Source organism: Meriones unguiculatus, chromosome 7, assembly GCF_030254825.1.
Source record: "Meriones unguiculatus strain TT.TT164.6M chromosome 7, Bangor_MerUng_6.1, whole genome shotgun sequence".
NCBI classification, from domain to species: domain Eukaryota; kingdom Metazoa; phylum Chordata; class Mammalia; order Rodentia; family Muridae; genus Meriones; species Meriones unguiculatus.
In genome coordinates, this window is record NC_083355.1 from 88,188,864 (window position 1) to 88,206,513 (window position 17,650).

General features: G+C 44.4%; 1 protein-coding gene across 1 annotated transcript; it reads right to left on the reverse strand.

The window, feature by feature from the left end:
* Window positions 1-1,915: 1,915 nt before the first annotated feature.
* Window positions 1,916-17,180, reverse strand: LOC110565993 (alpha-1-antiproteinase-like). The gene is made up of 6 exons (XM_060388347.1): window positions 16,541-17,180; window positions 10,222-10,323; window positions 9,536-9,599; window positions 8,952-9,099; window positions 4,351-4,451; window positions 1,916-2,150 (listed from the first exon to the last, which is right to left on the reverse strand). The coding sequence occupies exons 1-6, from the start codon at window positions 17,178-17,180 to the stop codon at window positions 1,916-1,918; spliced, it is 1,290 nt and encodes a 429-aa protein (XP_060244330.1).
* Window positions 17,181-17,650: the final 470 nt, after the last annotated feature.

Genomic DNA, 17,650 nt, shown 5'->3' on the forward strand with positions numbered 1-17,650 from the left:
AGACTATCTTCGTAAGTGGCTAAACAGCAGGAGTTGTCATCCTGGCTTTATTATGTAAGTAAACTTGATCCAGAACTCAGAGATCTGCCTGTTTCTTTTTACTTTGTGTTGGAAAGAAAGGCTTGTGCCTTCACCAACTTGTTCAGATATATGCAGTTTCAAATCAGTATATTTGTAATTCAAAGCCTTTAAATGAAAATCCAGCAAAGAGAAAAGAAAATTTTAAGTTTGGGGTCAGTTGTGCCAATTTACGCTATAACAAAGAAAGCCCAGTTGGTTATTTTAGTTGATGTTTCAGTAAATTGGCAGACCCTTACCAGAAAGAGCAGATAAATACCTTGCAGCCAGAGAGCTTTGAATTTTAGCCGTTATTAACCTAATTATTTGGATGAGTACTATTGTCTGTAACTTAGTACCCCAATCCTTGGCTTTTTCCCCATTTTCTCCTTGAACTTTCTTGGAGAAGGCATGGAGAAGAACCAACACCATTAAACATATTGCAACCAGATCCATGAATATGACAGCCAAAATGAAGCCAAAAGAGATTAAAACACCCTCTGCCATGGCAATTTTTTATTTTACATGCAGTTTAGGACAAACTCTGTCTAGAAGTTTGTTGGCCTCCAGTTGCTTTCTTTCCTGCCATGGCTGTGGAGCTGAGCCAGTTGAGCCAGCCACAGTATAAAAGAGCCATGCTTGTTTACTCCTTAGTTAAACTTCAGCAGCAGCCAGTTTTGTTATAGAAGTCTCAGGTCTGCCCACAAGAGGCAGTCTTTTGCTCCTGGGCTGGTTTAAGAGCCTCTCTTAAAGACACAGTAACTGACCTGGGAGATTTTAGGTTTTAAGTTTGGTTTGCATCACTGGGAGCTTATTCCCTCCTCCAAATTATGTTTAAGTAAGATTTAAAAGGTGTGGATTCTTAGATTAGTTGGGCGCCATTTGTTGTAGTCGGTTATTAATATTTGCTATTGTTTTATCTTCTTGTAAAGCTTGCTGCTAATCTTAAACAGCTGTATAACCAAATCACCTCACAGAGTCTGGGTTTTTTTAGTTAACCTAGAACACAATGCTGGGCAATATTTACTTCCTCCTAAACCTCCAAGCCCTCAGTTTCCTAACATTTAGATTTCCCACCTTATACTTGCTTTTTGTGAAATCTTAGGTCTGGTTCATGCTCCAAGTCCTCCAAGCTCTCTCCTCCCGCTCTGCTCTCCTCGTACTCTCCTCCCCTCGAGCTCCTCCTCCTTCTTGCCCCTTCCTGTTCTCTAGCTCCTCCCCTCTTTCCTGACCTCTGGCTCCTCCCATTGCACAACATTGTATCTAGTTGCTTTATTTGTGTCCTGTTTACACAAGAGTTGAGACAGGATGTTTATAGTGAGTATCACAATGCAATATCCAGATTGAAACCAGAGAGTTGGGGGTGGGGAAATCAGCATTTGAATTAACAAGGGTAAGGCATATACATTTTAAAAGAACATTATACCAACATATGCCCCTTTTCTTTTAGTCCCTGAAATTGTACCAACTGGGTTCTTTGTGTCAAAGCCCATCTTCCTATTCTTGGTTGCGTCATAAGATATGCTTTGGTGACTGTCTCAAAGGCAGCAGTGAACATTTGGAAGGCACAGTGTACATGGTGGGAAGGCACCAGGATCAGGGCATATTGTTCCCAGTCCCTTAATTGCCTTTTTTAATTTGTCTGACACCCTCAGAAATTTATTGATGAGCAAGGTGTTGCCAGTGGTCAAGTGAAGCTGGTGATCTGGCTGGAGGAGTCTATGGAGGAGATGTTGGAAACACGTGTGGACCTCCCTTGCAGGTTTCTTTAAGAGACTGAGTCCCAGCCCCTTCAGGATTTCCTTGTGAGTGCTGCCATTAGCGCCCAGAGAAAGCACTGTGAAGGCGGCTACAATGCTCATTCGGGAGAATGCAATGTTGGGTTTTTGGGCTGATGCACTGCATTTTGGAGTAAGAACAGAGAGATGTTGGTGATGATGGGGGCAAAAGTCTTGCATTGAGGAGGCTCCTGCTTCTTCTTTTTATGGTCTGAGGCTTGTGTGTCTTGGTAACCTTCAGTCTGAAAGCCAGGGAGCAGACAGCTGAGCCCCGCTATTAAGAAGAAGCTGCAAGAAAAATAGGGTGTCATTGTCCTGTAAGACAAAGAAGGGGACAAAAGCCCCAAATCAGTGTTACAGTAACTCTCACTGACCAACCCAACCATTACTACCAAGCAAAAGCAGCTAGGTTTTTCAAGCTCTGTGTCCAACTGAAGCTGGGAATGCTCTGCATTCTCATCCTAGAAAGAAACAGAGGAAACCATCAAAGTCATAAGAGCTCAGATACACTGACTCATTCCTTTGATTTTTTTCTTAAATTTTTCATTAATTGTCTGTGTTTGTGTGTGTGTGTGTGTACACATGTGAGCACCACATCAAGTATATAAAAGTCAGGGGACAACTTGTGGGAATTTGTTCTCTCCTACCATGCTACTGTGTGGCTCTGGGGACCACCAAAGATCACCAAACATAGCAGTAGCCCATTTACCCTCCACAGCCTCCACTGCTTTCTTATTGAAGTCCACAGGGGAAGTGGTTATTCTTTCCATTGGCTTATGAGAGTGTCAAACACCAGAGAGGTGAAAGCCCACAGCCAAAGTCAGTTCACAGGCAGAGTGGCAGAACCAGGTCCCACAGTGGGCTGTCCGAGTCAGTAACCCATATTTCTGACAGGTTCCATCATATTTGCAGTGACTTAAAGGCACAAGTGCCATGGCCTGTGACATTATGAGTCTGAGGGTTTTGGTTGTTCAGGGGCCTATGAGACAAGCTATGTTCTGGAGGCATTTGTAGCCATTCCCTACGGGTTTCAGACATCCAGCTCTCTCCCCTTGACAGGGCAGGAAAAGTAAGGCCCAGAGTATTCAGCAACTTCTTCAAGATCACTCAGCCAGGAGAGTGGCAGCGGCTGGCATGTGCTCCCTGTAAGCTAAGGCAGTCCCCATGGCTCTGCCTCCACTGAGCATGGGGCTTGAGCTCAGAGCTGGGCGCAGAGGACAGCAAGAATTTGGGGGTTTCATTAATGTATATGATGATGCCCCTGGTACCTCAGCAGTCACTGCCAATGCCCTGTCCACCTGCAGTGAGTCAAGGAGAATCCAGACTCTCTAGAGACACACAATTGTGGGGGATATGAAGAGGTGAAAACAAATCTGGGTTTCAATTTGGACAGTGACACCAGCCATTTTGTGACAACAAATATTTAAACTTCTCTAAATCTCACTTTAAACAGGGTTGTTGTGGAGAGTAAGAAGAATTAGAGGTGATTTCAAACTTTCACCAAGCTATGACCTCAGGGAAGTTCATGAGGAAGGAGAGAGATGGGATTTGCAAACCCCTAGCGCTCAACACTAGTAGGGGTGGGGGATAAAGCAAAGACAGAATTTGGGATTATGAACCCATATAAGAATGAGTGAGAGGAGGAAACAGAAGGCCATGAAGGTTATCTAGAGTGTTCCCAGGCAGAGATCACAGATAGCTGGCCCCTGGGCAGGAGGGTGGAGCCCAGAGAGCAGAGGGGAGAGGACCTCACACTGAGCTCTGGAATTCAGATTTGAAAATCTAGAGATGAAAGTGATTTGGTCTCTTCTAGGCCCTTAAGGCTCATTGAACCCCAAAGCCTACACTCTTGGTCTACAGCTAGGCCTGGGTTCTGAAAGGGGCAGGAAATAAGAATCCCCAAGGCAGAACAAGTTCAGGGAAAGAAGAGTGGGGTTCCCTGACATGGATCATCTGAAGTGAGTATCCAGAGGAAGGAAACTCACTGGCCCAGGCTGAAGAGACACTTCAACAATGAACCAGGTCAGCCTGCCCAATGCTCAAGAGTGTCCCTATTAAGTTCTGTGCATGTAGAATGAGGTTATTCTTATGTCCGGAACTTATATCAAGAACTACAGCTCTTACCTGCTTCCTCCAGGTGCCTACGGTGCCTACCCAGCTTGAGAGGCTAATTGATAGCACCCAGCCTTGAGCTAAGGAAGAGTCTGGCGAAGGACTTACTGAGCAGAGTCCCCTGTGGCCAGTGGGAAGTTTGTGGGTAGATGTGCAGTACTGGCTGTTCCTCATATGTCCCTTATCTTCGTGCTTTATAGGGTGACAGAGGGCATGAGATACTTGGTCCCGACATGCCCTGGACCCTCTGTGATGAAAAACAGCCTGGGGCAGCTTGGCCAGGTGATGGTGTGACTGGAGGGCTGGGCTATTCTTTCCAGAATTGACCTAGTTCAGTGTAACCACCTAGAGTTACCCATCTGGAATGAGAAAGGTGAGGGAGCCTGTGGCCATTGCAGCCTACCTCAGATAGCCACAGAAGGGGGCCATGGGGCCATGGGTCATGCTGGACAGTCCCCAGTACACAGCAGTGATGGCCACTGTGAAGTTCTTGACCTCTTGGTCCTGAGATTTCAGTGTTAATTACACTCACAAAGGCACCCAGTGATCCAATCAGGATAAGTATGTCCACGCAGGGATTTGGTCGTGAATGCAATTTCAAGGATCCCCATTGAAGAATGGCTGGGAGAATACTTGGGCAAAGGCAGAAGAGGCAAGTTCAGGACCATTCTTCAGAAGGTGTGAGCAGCATAAGGGAGCCATGTGAGAGTATTCATGGAGGCACTATGTATGGCTTTTGATACTCCTTTGAGGAAGGACCCCAAAGGCACAGAGCCACTGAGGAACCTATGCCAGCTCACACAGCCTTTCCCTCATATTGTAGGCTACATGGCACCTCCTGGCTACCCTTTGTCCTTTCTGGGGAGGGGACTCAATGTCTCAGCTGTGCCTCCCCATTCTGACTCAGTTTCCCCCTAGGAGTCCAGAAGGACCTTGCCTTTGTCCCTACCTCACAATGGGTCTCAGTGAGGCTCACACTGCCAGCCAAACTCCCAGCACATAGACTCACCCTTGATTCTCACGGTATTTCCCTTTCACAGAGTGAGGGAGCTGGAAGGCATGGCTTGGTCATCCCTCACTGAGCTCCGAGTTTTCTTTGTGTGCCTCCCTTTCATCTCTCTGTCACAAAGTAGAGAAAGACAGGCTCTTTTCCCATAGGTGGACCTGGATTTTGGGTACCCAGGACCCCTGAATTGGCTGCCCACGATTCCCCTTGTTCATGTTAAACTGCCAAAACCCTCCATGGCCACAGATCTTCCTGTCATGTGAGTGATACTGCTTTTCCAGATCCACGTAATTCACATCACAGGCTTCTGTCCCGATTTCACAGGAAAACCCTTCAAGCCTGTTCTAAGCTGAAGCAGCCGGGTCCTCAGGGGTGCTCTGGGTGGGGAAGTACGGAGTGCTGCTCTGCTGTGTGAGGCAGGTACCATGGAAGGTCTAGGGAAGAAGATGTTCCCACACAGCAGGAGCCCGCTACTCAAAGCTGTAGGTGACATGCAAAACCAGCCCCAGAGGAAAACCACGTGGGCTTGAAGGAGCAAAGTCACAGGGGCAAGATGGCCCAAGCCCATATGCCCCCCAGATGCCAGCCTTTGTAAGATTTATCGCTTGCTCAGCCGTCAGCACTGGAAGTGCTTGCAACACAGAAAGTGTTACTTTGCACTAATTCTCCTCCGTCTCTCTCTTTATCACTCTAGAACTAGGACTGTTCACCCTATGCCTGGTTCACCATTGTATCTTGAGTGTGCGTCATTTATTTTGGCCTTTTATGGGGGATCAGCTCAGTTGCCCTAGAGTCTCAAATGAGACAATGGGCTTAGGCTTTGAGCAAATCTTGGACAGTTAAGGCTTTGTAGCTCTTGGAGGTAGAACAAACACATTTGGCTTGTCAGATACACAGACCTATGTCTACTTGGTACAGAGTCCTTGCCCACCTCTTTGCTTGACCTAGTATTCTTGTGACAAATAGTTAATATATATATTTTTTTGATTTACAAAAAACGAAAGCTTCTACCAATTCCAAAGCTAAGAACATCAGCAGTTAGCACTGAGGCCTGTAGCAGGGACTCCATCATTTTGCTAAAGCTTTTGTTTCTGATGTTTCCACCAAAGAACTTAAGAAAAAAAAAACTTGATGTATTTCTTTCTTTGTTTTGTCAGTATAAAAAAAATGTATGAAACTGTTTCCTTGTTGAAACATGTTTGGTGTAAGCTGGCCTGGATGCTAAGGCCACAAGCACTACTATTTTACTCCAGATTAAACTCTCTTTCTCTCTGAGGTGAGAGTTGTGCTTTCGAGTTAGTGGTTAGAACAAACTGCTTGGAAACGCTCAGTCAATCCCTGCTGACCATCAAAAACTCTACCATTTTTCTTCTTTTTCATCAGAGTCAAGATGTCTTCAGAACAACTTAGGATCCTAGCTACTCCCTAGAAAAGTTAACTTCCTGTACCTTAACAAACACAGGAAAAGGAAAAAATAAAGAAAAAGATTATCAACAAAATATTAGCAAATTAGAGCCAAGAGAACTTAAAAAGATTGGGTAGTATGACCAGGCAAGATTTAAACTTCCTTTGCGAGGATGGTTCAATATACACATATGCCTTACATGCTCCATCAACCAACGGAATGATCAGCATTAGATCACCATCTTGGTATGTGCAAAAAAAACATTTGATAAGTGCTACATCCGTTCATGATTGTCTTAGTCAGTGTTCTCTTGTTGTGAAGAGACTCCATGACCAAGGCAACTCATATAAGAGAAAGCATTTAATTGGGGCTTGCTTATACTTTCAGAGGTTAATTTGTTACCATCATGGCCAGCAGCAAGGTAGCAGGTAGGCATGGGACTGGAGAAAATAGCTGAGATTTATATTCTTATTTGTATGCAGAGAGTGGGTGGATGGGGAGGAAGTTAGAGGTAGGGAGGGAGGGAGAGAGAGAGAAAAAGAGAGAGAGAGAGAAGAGAGAGAGACTGGGTTAAGCATGGGCTTTTGTAACCTCAAAGCAGGTGGAGTCTGAGGCTAAGCCATTGTTATCTGTAGTCTTATTTTCCAATTCTTTTATAATTTTTCAAGATTTGTGAATCTCACATCATGCCCCCCAGTACCAATCTCCCTCTTCCTCCATATCTGCCCCCAACCCTTGCAATCTACTTCCCCCCAAAACAAATACAAACAAACAAACAAACAAACAAAAAACCCACAAAATATCTCATCATGGATGTTGCCGTGCGTCACCATGTGTCACCCAGTTACCCTTTTGCCCAAACAATTTACTTGTACATGTTCACTGCAATGAGTCCTTAGCCTGGTTCAGGGCCTCTGGCTTCTGCTACACCATCAATATAGGATCCCCACTAGGACTCCTCTGGGATACCCTGTTGTTGCCCTGTTCTCATGGAGGTCCTGATGCTTTGGTTCTGCAGGACTCGTCTCTTAGTACACTTCAGCAGTTCATAGACGGGGTAGATGTTGGGATGGGCCAACTCAAAGCACTGGAGCTGAGCCTGGATGGGAGCTGGAGTGGTTAGCCCAGCAGCTCTCCAGCTTTGCCTACGTGAGGGGTGAAGCCTCCAAGAGGCAGAGCCAACTATTCTGTGCTGCCTGGTGGGGAGGCGGGGCTACATGGTTCTGGAAAAGGGGAGGAGCTACTTTTGCTAGCCCTTCTAAGGACTTTTAAATGCATTCATGTACAAAGGACATATGACAGAGGACAGAGGGAGTGACTTTGGGCCCAGTGGTCTTATTGGCTTGAGAAGAAGAAAAAGGCTAAGGTCCAGAGACCTTCCTGTTCATTGGAGGATGCGTACATCCCCCCTATCAGGGAAGGGATGACAAGGACAGATATTGGGGCCCTGCTCCAGCCTGAGGAAGAAGAGCTCTACCATTTCCTCCAGCCGTTCTCAGGAAACTCCCGGTGAGATGACACAGTACACCCAGAAGGGGACATGACCCTCTCTCTCCCTTCAGTGCTGGAGTTGTGACATCACAAGGATCTCCTAAACACAAATGCAGGAGATGCCCTATGACCTGCAGTCCCCACATACCTCAGGGAGTAGAGGAAGACACAGACACCACAAGGAGAGGGCTTTGCTGGTTGTGCCTAGGCATGGATGAAGCTATCCAATGTTTACTGTCAACAGGGAGGGGAAATGGCTGGATCAGGATGGTGAGGATGACTGAAATCTGAAATCAACTGTTTTCTGTAGGATTATTCCCTTTTCCCACAAAGAGGATGGAATTGGTATATTCCTCTTTTATGACAATTACAAATGGCCTGTTAAATCTGATAACAGGAATCCCAGTCAAATCCATCTTACTCCAAATAGTGTTCCTTGAAGTTCTTATGACGTCATTATCAAAGGTCAGTATAGTCTTGTGCACAGCCTATAGGGGTAGAAAGAGGGAAAAGTTGGGTATGTTGTACTCACCCCAGGCTGAATTTGGGATCCATGTGGATGCCTCATCCATGAAGAGCCTCAATGTGGTCATGTCTTATCCATTGCCACCTCAACTCTAGTGGTCAAAGAGGCCTTTTCCTCTGCGTTCAGCCCTTTCATTCTTGGATGACCCTCTTCTCCACTCCTTTCATGAACCACCTCTCATAGCCTTGGATGTGGCATTTGGCTTCAGAGCCCCCCTCTTGTACTTCATTCTCCTGTAAACATGTTTTCTTTCCAGTGCATGCCAAGACAAAAGTTTTGAAGGTTATCTGAACCAATGCCTTTCTATATAAATATAGGTTAGTTGAGTCCCAAGGAATCAACAGCCCTGCGCAAAGATAAAATTAAGGGTCACTGAGTCCCATTCAAGTAGATCTTTATGATAGCATATGCTATCTTATCCTGCCTCTGTTCTCTGATCCTGAATTCACCATGGCACATCTCTGTAGTCTGAGTCTCTGTCCCTTATCGCCTTCCTCAGCCTCATGTCTGATCCATCCTCACATTCTGATCAGCGCTATCAACAGCTGAGATGCTGCCACTGTCACATGACCTCACCTTGATGAGCTTTAGGGGCGCATCCTCTGTGACCCCTGAGAGGTTAGCCTCATTACTGAAGATCTGGGTAATGCCCAGTGTGCTCAGAATAGTCTTCAGGTCATAGGTTTTGGACATAAGCAACTTGGGAAAGTGCAGGTCCACTGTCCTGTTATGCAGGAAAACATGAAAGAGTTACTTTGTGTCATGGTGGCATCAACAGTATGGTATCATTCTAGCACCTTCTAGAAGGCTACCCACCCTTGCCCAGGAAGCTCTTCAGTGAGATTCAGGTGTGTTCTGAGACTTGTGACTCTGACTTGAGATTCTATGACTCCCCATGCTAAGGCTTGGCCTTCAGTTTCCTTAGATAAGGCAAGGTTCCCGGAGGTTCTATGCTAAGGGAACAAGCCAGCTGTCACAGTTCATCCTCACCCTGCTTGACTCTGCTTTCTGCTGTGTTGTGGGCCTCAGCAAGTTTGGGCTGGGAGGTGAGACAGAACCTCTGTCCCCAGTTCACCTCAGGCCCACTTGAGGTGTGTATCATTATCTTCCTAACCCAAGGAAGAGCCTGGCATGGATTTCCTGATTGAGCACAGGCTCACTTGATCTGAAGAGGGGAGAGGCTCATTTCAGAATTGTTGGCTCCCTGGGACCCAATAAACCTCACTGCAGAGTGACGGGGACAGAACCTTCTATACTCATGCCCTGAGCTCTTTGCAGCTGGCCCTTTCTTGTTCTAAGCCCTTCCTCTCTTGTCACCCATGAACTCTTCACCTTGACCTCCACTTCTGGCTGAGGCCTGAGACCTGTCTCCTCATTTTTTGTTTCAGCCATTACATGTGCTGTTGTTGCAAATCCTGTGCTGCGCTCTGGATGCTGAAGATGGAATGTGTCTGTACCAAAGAGAAGACTTTATTCTGAGCCTTGTTCCTGTCTCTGAGCCTCTCTTACCCCACACTAATGAGCACTGTGTCTATCTGTAAGCTCTGGCTGATGGCTGGATGAAGCCCAGTCCTGAAGGGCCCCAGTTATGTCATGGCTCAGAGGCTGTGTAGCAGTCCCTGGCATCCTGGACTGGGAAATCACCTTGTGTCAATTAACCGTAAGATTTTTTTCAAAGTGTTTTTGAGCCAAGGTTTCCTTTAGGTTCTTCATCTTCTCTTGGTCAGGCAACATGAAGAAGGCAGTAGCACCGCACATATAATGCTGTACCATCACCCAGCTAGACAGCTCTTCCTCGCGGTGCAAATAAATAAATAAATAAATATTAAAAAATAAAAAAGTCTACCCTGGCAGTTGATCATGGGTACTTTCATGGTCACATCCTCATTCACATGGAAGTCCTCTTCCAAGATGTATTCAGCCTCAAATAGTTCATCATACAGTTTACCTGAAGAGAAGGGAAGGGCATGTCAGCCATTGGTGGGGTAAAGGGTTAGCTAAGTGTCAGAGGAAAGAAGTTTTGAGTGCCTTGTGAGACAGTCCCTCTGAGCCCCAGCTTTATCAGCTGTAAAATGAGATGCCTATTGGGGTGCTTGATGTCCCTTTAAAAAAATAGTCTGAAGCAGAAGGAAAAGACTGAGAGATATATGTGGGTTGATTTGTGAAAACCTGGCTCCAAAGAAGAAGCTGTTTAATTTCATGTTTTTCTGGTAGTTCCCCAAGAATGCTGACTGGTGATGAGTGGGCAGAATCACAGTCTCCTATGTCGAATCTGGGCTTCTCTTCTTGGGTAGCATCCTATACCTTGTAAGCAGTGCTTCAGTCAGCATTCTGGGAAAAATCTAGTGGGTACCTTTAAATGTTTATCTTAGTACCACAGATAAAGTGCATGTGCCTGAGAAAACCCTCTCTCCTGTAAGAGTGTTCTCTGCCAAGGCTGTCAGAGTGGGCAGGGGCCTCCGGGAACCCTGAGCCTTCGTAGGTGCATTGGACAGACATTGAGTCTCCCATAACTGCAATGGAGCTGGGCTCTCCTTGCGTTGATGCTTTCCTTGGTGCTCTGTGGAACATTGCTGTGCTGGGGAGCTCGGGAATATGATAGAAAGGTGTAGCCATGGCCTTGACTCCCGCCCCTCACCCTCCTACAGGATGCTTCCCGGAGGAAGTGGAAGTATCTTTGGGATGTGGATTCATGAGACCCTGACCTACCATGCACCCAAAGACTGAAAATCAACGTTATTTGATCAGCTCTTTGTTTTTGGCTTTGGCCATTCCATTATGCTATTGTTGAAAACCCTGTGTTGGGCTCTGGATGCCGATGGTGAAGTGTATCTATACCAAGAAGATTTGATTTTGAGCCTTGTTCCTGTCTCTGAGCCTGGGCCACACTGTGGTAATGAACAACAAGTCTAAGACTATCCATCATAGCTCTGGCTGATGGATGGGGTCCAGTCTTGAAGGGTCCCAGTCATGTCATAGCTCAAAGGCTTGGTAGCAGTGCCTGGATCCCTGGTCTAGAGAATCACCTAAATTAATAAATCTTAAGATATGCATTCTGTGTAGCTTGGTTAGATAAGTGTCAAGACAGCATTTGCACAAATTGACAACAATGTCATTGCTTTGCCTGTGGTAATGTTAGGACACTAACATCCCAAGCATGTGACTTAGCTGTCATTATAGGGGTGAAGACAAGATTTGAACCCAGGTCTTGCATACTTCATGCTAATTTTGTTCTGTTACCCCAGACTTTTCCAAATTAAGTCACTCAAAGCATTATTTATTCCATGACATCTACAGCAATTTGCAAGTATGGCTGACAACTAAGAAAATGTCATATAGCTGGCATTCAACCTTCTTAGAGATTTCCAGTGAGCCTGGCTATAACAGTGTAACAGAGTCCCCATGGAATTAAAATGTCCCCAGGAAACCTCATGCTGGGAAATGAGACTAGTTGGAAGCCCTGGTGTCAGAGGAGAAAGCCATCTTCCAAAAGAGGATTAATCTCAGTTCTGTTAATGCACCTTGAAGCCAAACCTACAATATGTGTATTTCTTGGCTTTTGTCTCAGACACCACACAGGTAAGGCAAAAGAAAGATATAGAGTTTTTTTTTCTTCCTCCAGTTCCAGCCAAGACTTTCAATGGAATATTTCCTTGAATCAAACTTTGTTTCCTATTTCCCCCTGTGAAGTGTCGTTCAGCCACCTCCAGATTCTGGTAACATTTTTGGCAAGCCAGCCAGGAGAAGAGACAGCAGAGGAAGAGACTCAGACTGTCCGTGGCAAGCTAGCCCTGTATTGAGGATAATGGAGGATGGATAATGGATAATGGAGGATGTCTCAGCAGCTTTTGAGACACCTCCTATACACAGGGGTTTTCTCACTCCTCATTTATAGTGTTACCTGGGAATAAAGAAAACTAACCACATAGATAAAAGAAAAAAAGGGGTTGATTTTTTTCTTGGTATTTACACTAGATAAGGTAAAGATGCTTGCCCCCAAAGTCACAGATGGTGAGGAGCTCGTGACTGTTAGGGGGCCTGGGACTCACATCTGGGAGGTGGAGAGATATCTGTTGTGAAGGCCTCTCAGCCATAGAAGCTCACGTCTGAAGGACTGGCGAGTGTTCTGTTTCGAGGACCCCTCAGTCCATGGAGTGTGGTTTCTGGCAGGCGGAGAGCAATCTCTGCCACAACTTGTGGCAGATCCTAATAAGAACTTGGGAGCTGGTGGCCCTTTGAGTACTTCCCTGGAGTGTTTCCTGACTTGAGATCTGGGTCAGGTAATGTATGTATTCTGCCGCTGGCTTCTTCATTACGGCCTATCACCATCACCTACACATCCTGACCAAGACTTATCTACATGTCCTGCCTTAACTCAGCATTTTCTCTCTTTTAAAAGCTGTTTCTCCTGTCTGCTGTAATCTGCATGGTCAGTTTTCATATTCTAGAGTCCTGAATTTTAACTTGAATGAAAAAGGGGCACAAGCACATCCTTGAGTGGACATCTGTAGGGGAAGTGCCTGTATGGATGAAGAAAATCCTCCAATGTCATGATTGAAGGCATCCTTGATTTGTAAAGCCTCACTTGACCTATGGGACTCCCAACACCTTTAGGCTCTCTGCTCTGATGGTGGTGAGGGGCTCTCTCAGGCTGGACAGACACAGACAATATCCTTTGACTTACTTGTTGAAGGAGTTGATCTGAATGGGGAAACAAGCCACATCAAAAGGACTTCCTCAGACAGACCTGCCCAACAGTCTAAACTGTAAACTATCAAAGAATGAGCAAAATGATCTTTGGATCTGGGGGCCTATTTCTATGTATGTATGACTACATGTGCGTGCAATTATCTATTCAACCTACATGCATGTGTATGTTTGTATGTTGTTCACAAGACACTAAATAAACTCTTGGAGAGGTGGAGTTCTCACATCAAGTGAAGCTGTTAAGGTCTCCCTCTCCCAGAAGCCTTCCAAGTTCATATGACTTGGGCAAATCTCTGACAAATCAGTTAATTGAACTTGTTGTAGATAAATGGACAATGCTTTTATTTTGTTAAAAAATAAATTAGAACTTTCATGATAACTGTCTCAAATTACATATTAAAGGACAGGAAGAAAGAAAACAACGAGTCAAGTGAGAAAAAAGATACAGGAGGTCCCATGTATAGGAGTTCTTTTGTTTGATGAAGTAGAGTCTCAATGTGCAGCCAGGATTGCCTGAAGCACACTGTAGCTAGGCTGGCCTTCATAATGACCCACTGGCCTTGCCTCCCAAGGGCACATTTGTTTCTGTGCATGTGTGTGTTCAGACACACCTGCTCACTGGTGCATGTGGAGGTCAAAGGCCGACTCCAGGATGCTCTCCTCTGTTGCTCTCCACCCTAATTTCAATTTTCAATTCTTTATATTTGTAGTTATGTGTATATGTAGTCATGTCTCTGTGCTGGCTTGTGCCTGTGAGTGCAGGTGCCTGTGGAGGACAGAAGAAGGTGTTTGATCCCCTGGGGGCATAGTGACAGGTGAGTGTGAGCTGCCCACTGTGGATGCTAGGAAGCCAGCTTTGGTTCTCTGCCAGAATTGCACACATTCTCAACTGTTCAGCCATCTGTCCAGTCCTTCCACCTTAATTTTTGAGACAGGGTCTCACACCGAACCTGGAGTTTGCTGGTTCATCCAGACTGACCACTAAGACACCTGCAATTATTTTATCTCCACCTTCCTTTGCTGGGATTATGGTCAGTTACCACTATGTCCAACTTTTACATGAGTGCTAAGAATCCAAATGCAGGTCCTCACTGCAAAGCTTTGCCCACTGAGCCGTGCCAGCCTATGGCTCCTTTTATATGTTAGACTTTTATTACTGAGAAAAACAAAGACCTAAAAAGAATCTGTCTGTTTTAGTGTCTTTTAAATTATTACCTTATAATGTTGGTTAAAATACATCTATTGTTAAAATTATTGTATTTTATTTGACCTAGAGATGTCTGTAATCAGAAATCATCTATCTATCTATCTATCTATCTGTCTGTCTGTCTGTCTGTCTGTCTGTCTATTATCTATCTATCTCTCCATCCATCCATGTATTTGTGTCTAAAGGCTTAATATGTTAAGTATATAAGCTTTAAGTATATAAGCATATATAAGTATATATGCAAAATTCCTAAAGGTTCAAGGTTAATCTATGAAAGATAATTGGCCAGTACTGTCTTTTCTACACTGTGCTACCCCTGTACCTTAAACCCACAAGATGGTCAATAAGGCTATTGGTATTTCTACTATCTGAGCTCAGTACCATTCATATAGAAGGCCCCCTAATTCAAGTGGTTTGTTTTAAAACCCTTATTGGCATCCATTTGCTTCAGCTCAGTCAGCAGTTCTGCTGTTGTTTACAGGAAACATACATTCATACTTGAATGAAAATCTATCAAGGCCATTCATTCTGCTTTCTAATCCTGTCTGAAGTCTAAAACTTTAAAGATGTTAAACTTCACTTCAAAAATAAAAGCTAAATTAGTATTAAAATCACTGATTATTGCTGGACCCTCTGTGCCTTTCTGTTCTACCAGCATGGAAGGTTCCAAAGACTCAAGGCTTAGGAAAACACTTTACTAATCTACTCATTCAAATTAAAAATTGTCATAATGACAGCCTTTTCTGTCTTACACATACATGTTCCTGGTTCTACTCTGATTACTGTTTGGAACAGTAATAATTCACTATCCCTGAGCACTGCATTCCCAGGAGTCTCCCTAAACAATTGGACACTGGTTACCTGGGAAGTCCTGATATAATACTGTATGTAATAAAGAATAGATTTTGGAATAAATTTTGAAAATTGCTAAACTTTCTTTAGGGTTAGTTTGTAATTCCTCAGAAAACTATGGCCATTCTATAGGAGAACAGCTTATAACAAAAATGCCCTAAAATAGGAAGTATTCTGAGAGCCTGGTCCAGCAACTCCAGAGTGAGCAAGCTTAAATTAAACTAAAAATGGACTTCTGAAGGGCTCAGACAAATGCTTTTAGCCAAAAATGTCACCTGGAATTGACTCTTTGCTTCCCTTATACATTTTCCTCACTGCAGGATCAGATCAGACCAACTGGGGCAGTTATCACCTTGGCATTGACAGCTACAGCAAATGAGACCAAACCACAGCGTTATCAATCAGCCAAGTGTTCAGAGAAAATTGTATGGAGACAAAGAGAGAGAAATTGTTAGAATAAAAATAGAGTCATGACCAACCTGGTGCTACACCAACTCAAAGGATCATGAGTTTCAGATCAGCCTGGGTGACACAGAGAGACCCTGTTTAAAATCAAATCAAATCAAATCAAATCAAACAAACAAAAACCCCAACATCCAAAAGGGAGTCACTTGTGTAACAAGTGGGTCTAAGAAAAGGTTGCCCTGAATGGTGCTAGAATTTTGGTTCCTAGTAGTATTCAGCCAAAGATTACATTTAAATACATGTATATCTAGGGGATTTCTCCTCAAGTCTAACAATACATGGGATAACATCCCAAGTCCCTTAAGTCCCTTGCTGAAGAATGAGCAAGGAAGAGTTGTTGCTGTGTGCCTGGGACACTAAGGGATTAAAAAAATCTCTAGGATACCCCATGCTGGGAGGGAAACTTACCCATAGCCCTGACAGTTTAAAAAGAACCATGTTCCAGGAAAAGAGTCAGTGTCAAGGTTCTGATAGTTACCGCAGAGCTAACTGTGTGCATGTGTAGTTTTTTTTTTGGCTTTTGTACCATCATTATTATAAATCTCAATATTACTACTAGCAAAGCAGAAAGAGAAGCTTTGCCCCCCTAGTTTTGATAGAAACTGATTTAAAAAAAAAAAAGAGGGCGGAGGCATTTTTTTTTTTATCAATTCCCATCTCTTAGTGTTCCAGTAAAGTTGTGAGCAGTGGATTCTGGTACCATTAAGACAATGATGGTTCTAACTCAGAGGTGATGGTGATCTGGCTGGCTTTAACTCTTTATTCCCAACTTTATAGGTTTATAGATGTTATTGAATTATTTTTGACTGAAGAACTGAAGACCATATTGAGATGCTCTGCCCTGCTATATTTTGGTATGTCAAGGAAGGATTAAGTACTGGAACACACATTTGGGTTTCCTGGGGGCTGCCTAAACCTGGTGGTCTCACCTTACCTTGGAATAAGATGTAATTCATCAAGGCAAAAGCTGTGTCTGTCTTCAGATCCTTGATCAATGCCACTATTTTCCCTTGGGTTTCACCCTGTACATACTCGTTGATCTGATTTTGGGCTCTTTGCATGTCACTGAAGTTGACAGCAATGGCTGTTGAGTAGTACAAACCCTTGACATTCTTCACAAACTTGTCTGTAAGCTTCAGACTCTGGGCAGTGGATAGGCTGCTCTGCATTGTCAGCTGTGACTTGTGGTCTGGCAGATAGAGGATATACGTAAGTTGCTGGAAGCATTCGTGGATGTACTGCTCAGGTGTTTCCGTAAGGTTGAAGTCCAGTCCTTCCAGGATCTGGCTGTGCATGTTGGGTTTTGCCCCCAGCAAGAGCATGAAAGAGGCAGCAACAATATTCACTGGAGAGAATAAGATGTTGGTATCTTTTGCCCAACTACCAGACTTCCGATACAAGGTGAAGGTCAACTGGATGATGCTGTAGGCGATGCATTGGCAGCTGAGAAGCTCCTGATGTTCATGGCCATGTTGTTCCACATCAATCTCCAGGGGATCTTGAGGCTGGGAGCCAGAGAAAAGGCAGCACAGGCCTGCTAGCAAAAGGAATCCCTGGGAGACGGAGGATGGCATTGTTCTGCATGACAGAGATGGAAACACAAGTCCTAAGTCAGGGCCCCTGATGATTTCTACAGGTAACATTCATGTGCTCGACTGTTCCAGTTATTTTGCACACCATTTGCTCTAATGAATGTGGTTTTCTCCTTCAAAAACGCCTTAGAGTCTAATCTGTAGCATGAGCTGTTAGGAGATGGATAGACTTAATCTAACTATCATGTTTAGAATTGGGGCCTGAAGGGATATTAGAATTAGACAGGGTCAGCCGGTCAGAACCATTATTGAATACTAATGACTATGTAGTGAAAGAAGCAAGGCAGAGATGATACAGGTACATTCCCAATCTCTTGTTGTTTCACGACTTACACCACAAGAAGAATGCCTGTGAGAAGAGCACTTGACCATGAAGCAGAGCTGTAATTGCCAATATTAATCACTTTTATGATACTTACCCAGTCTATGTAATTGATAACAGAAAATGTATC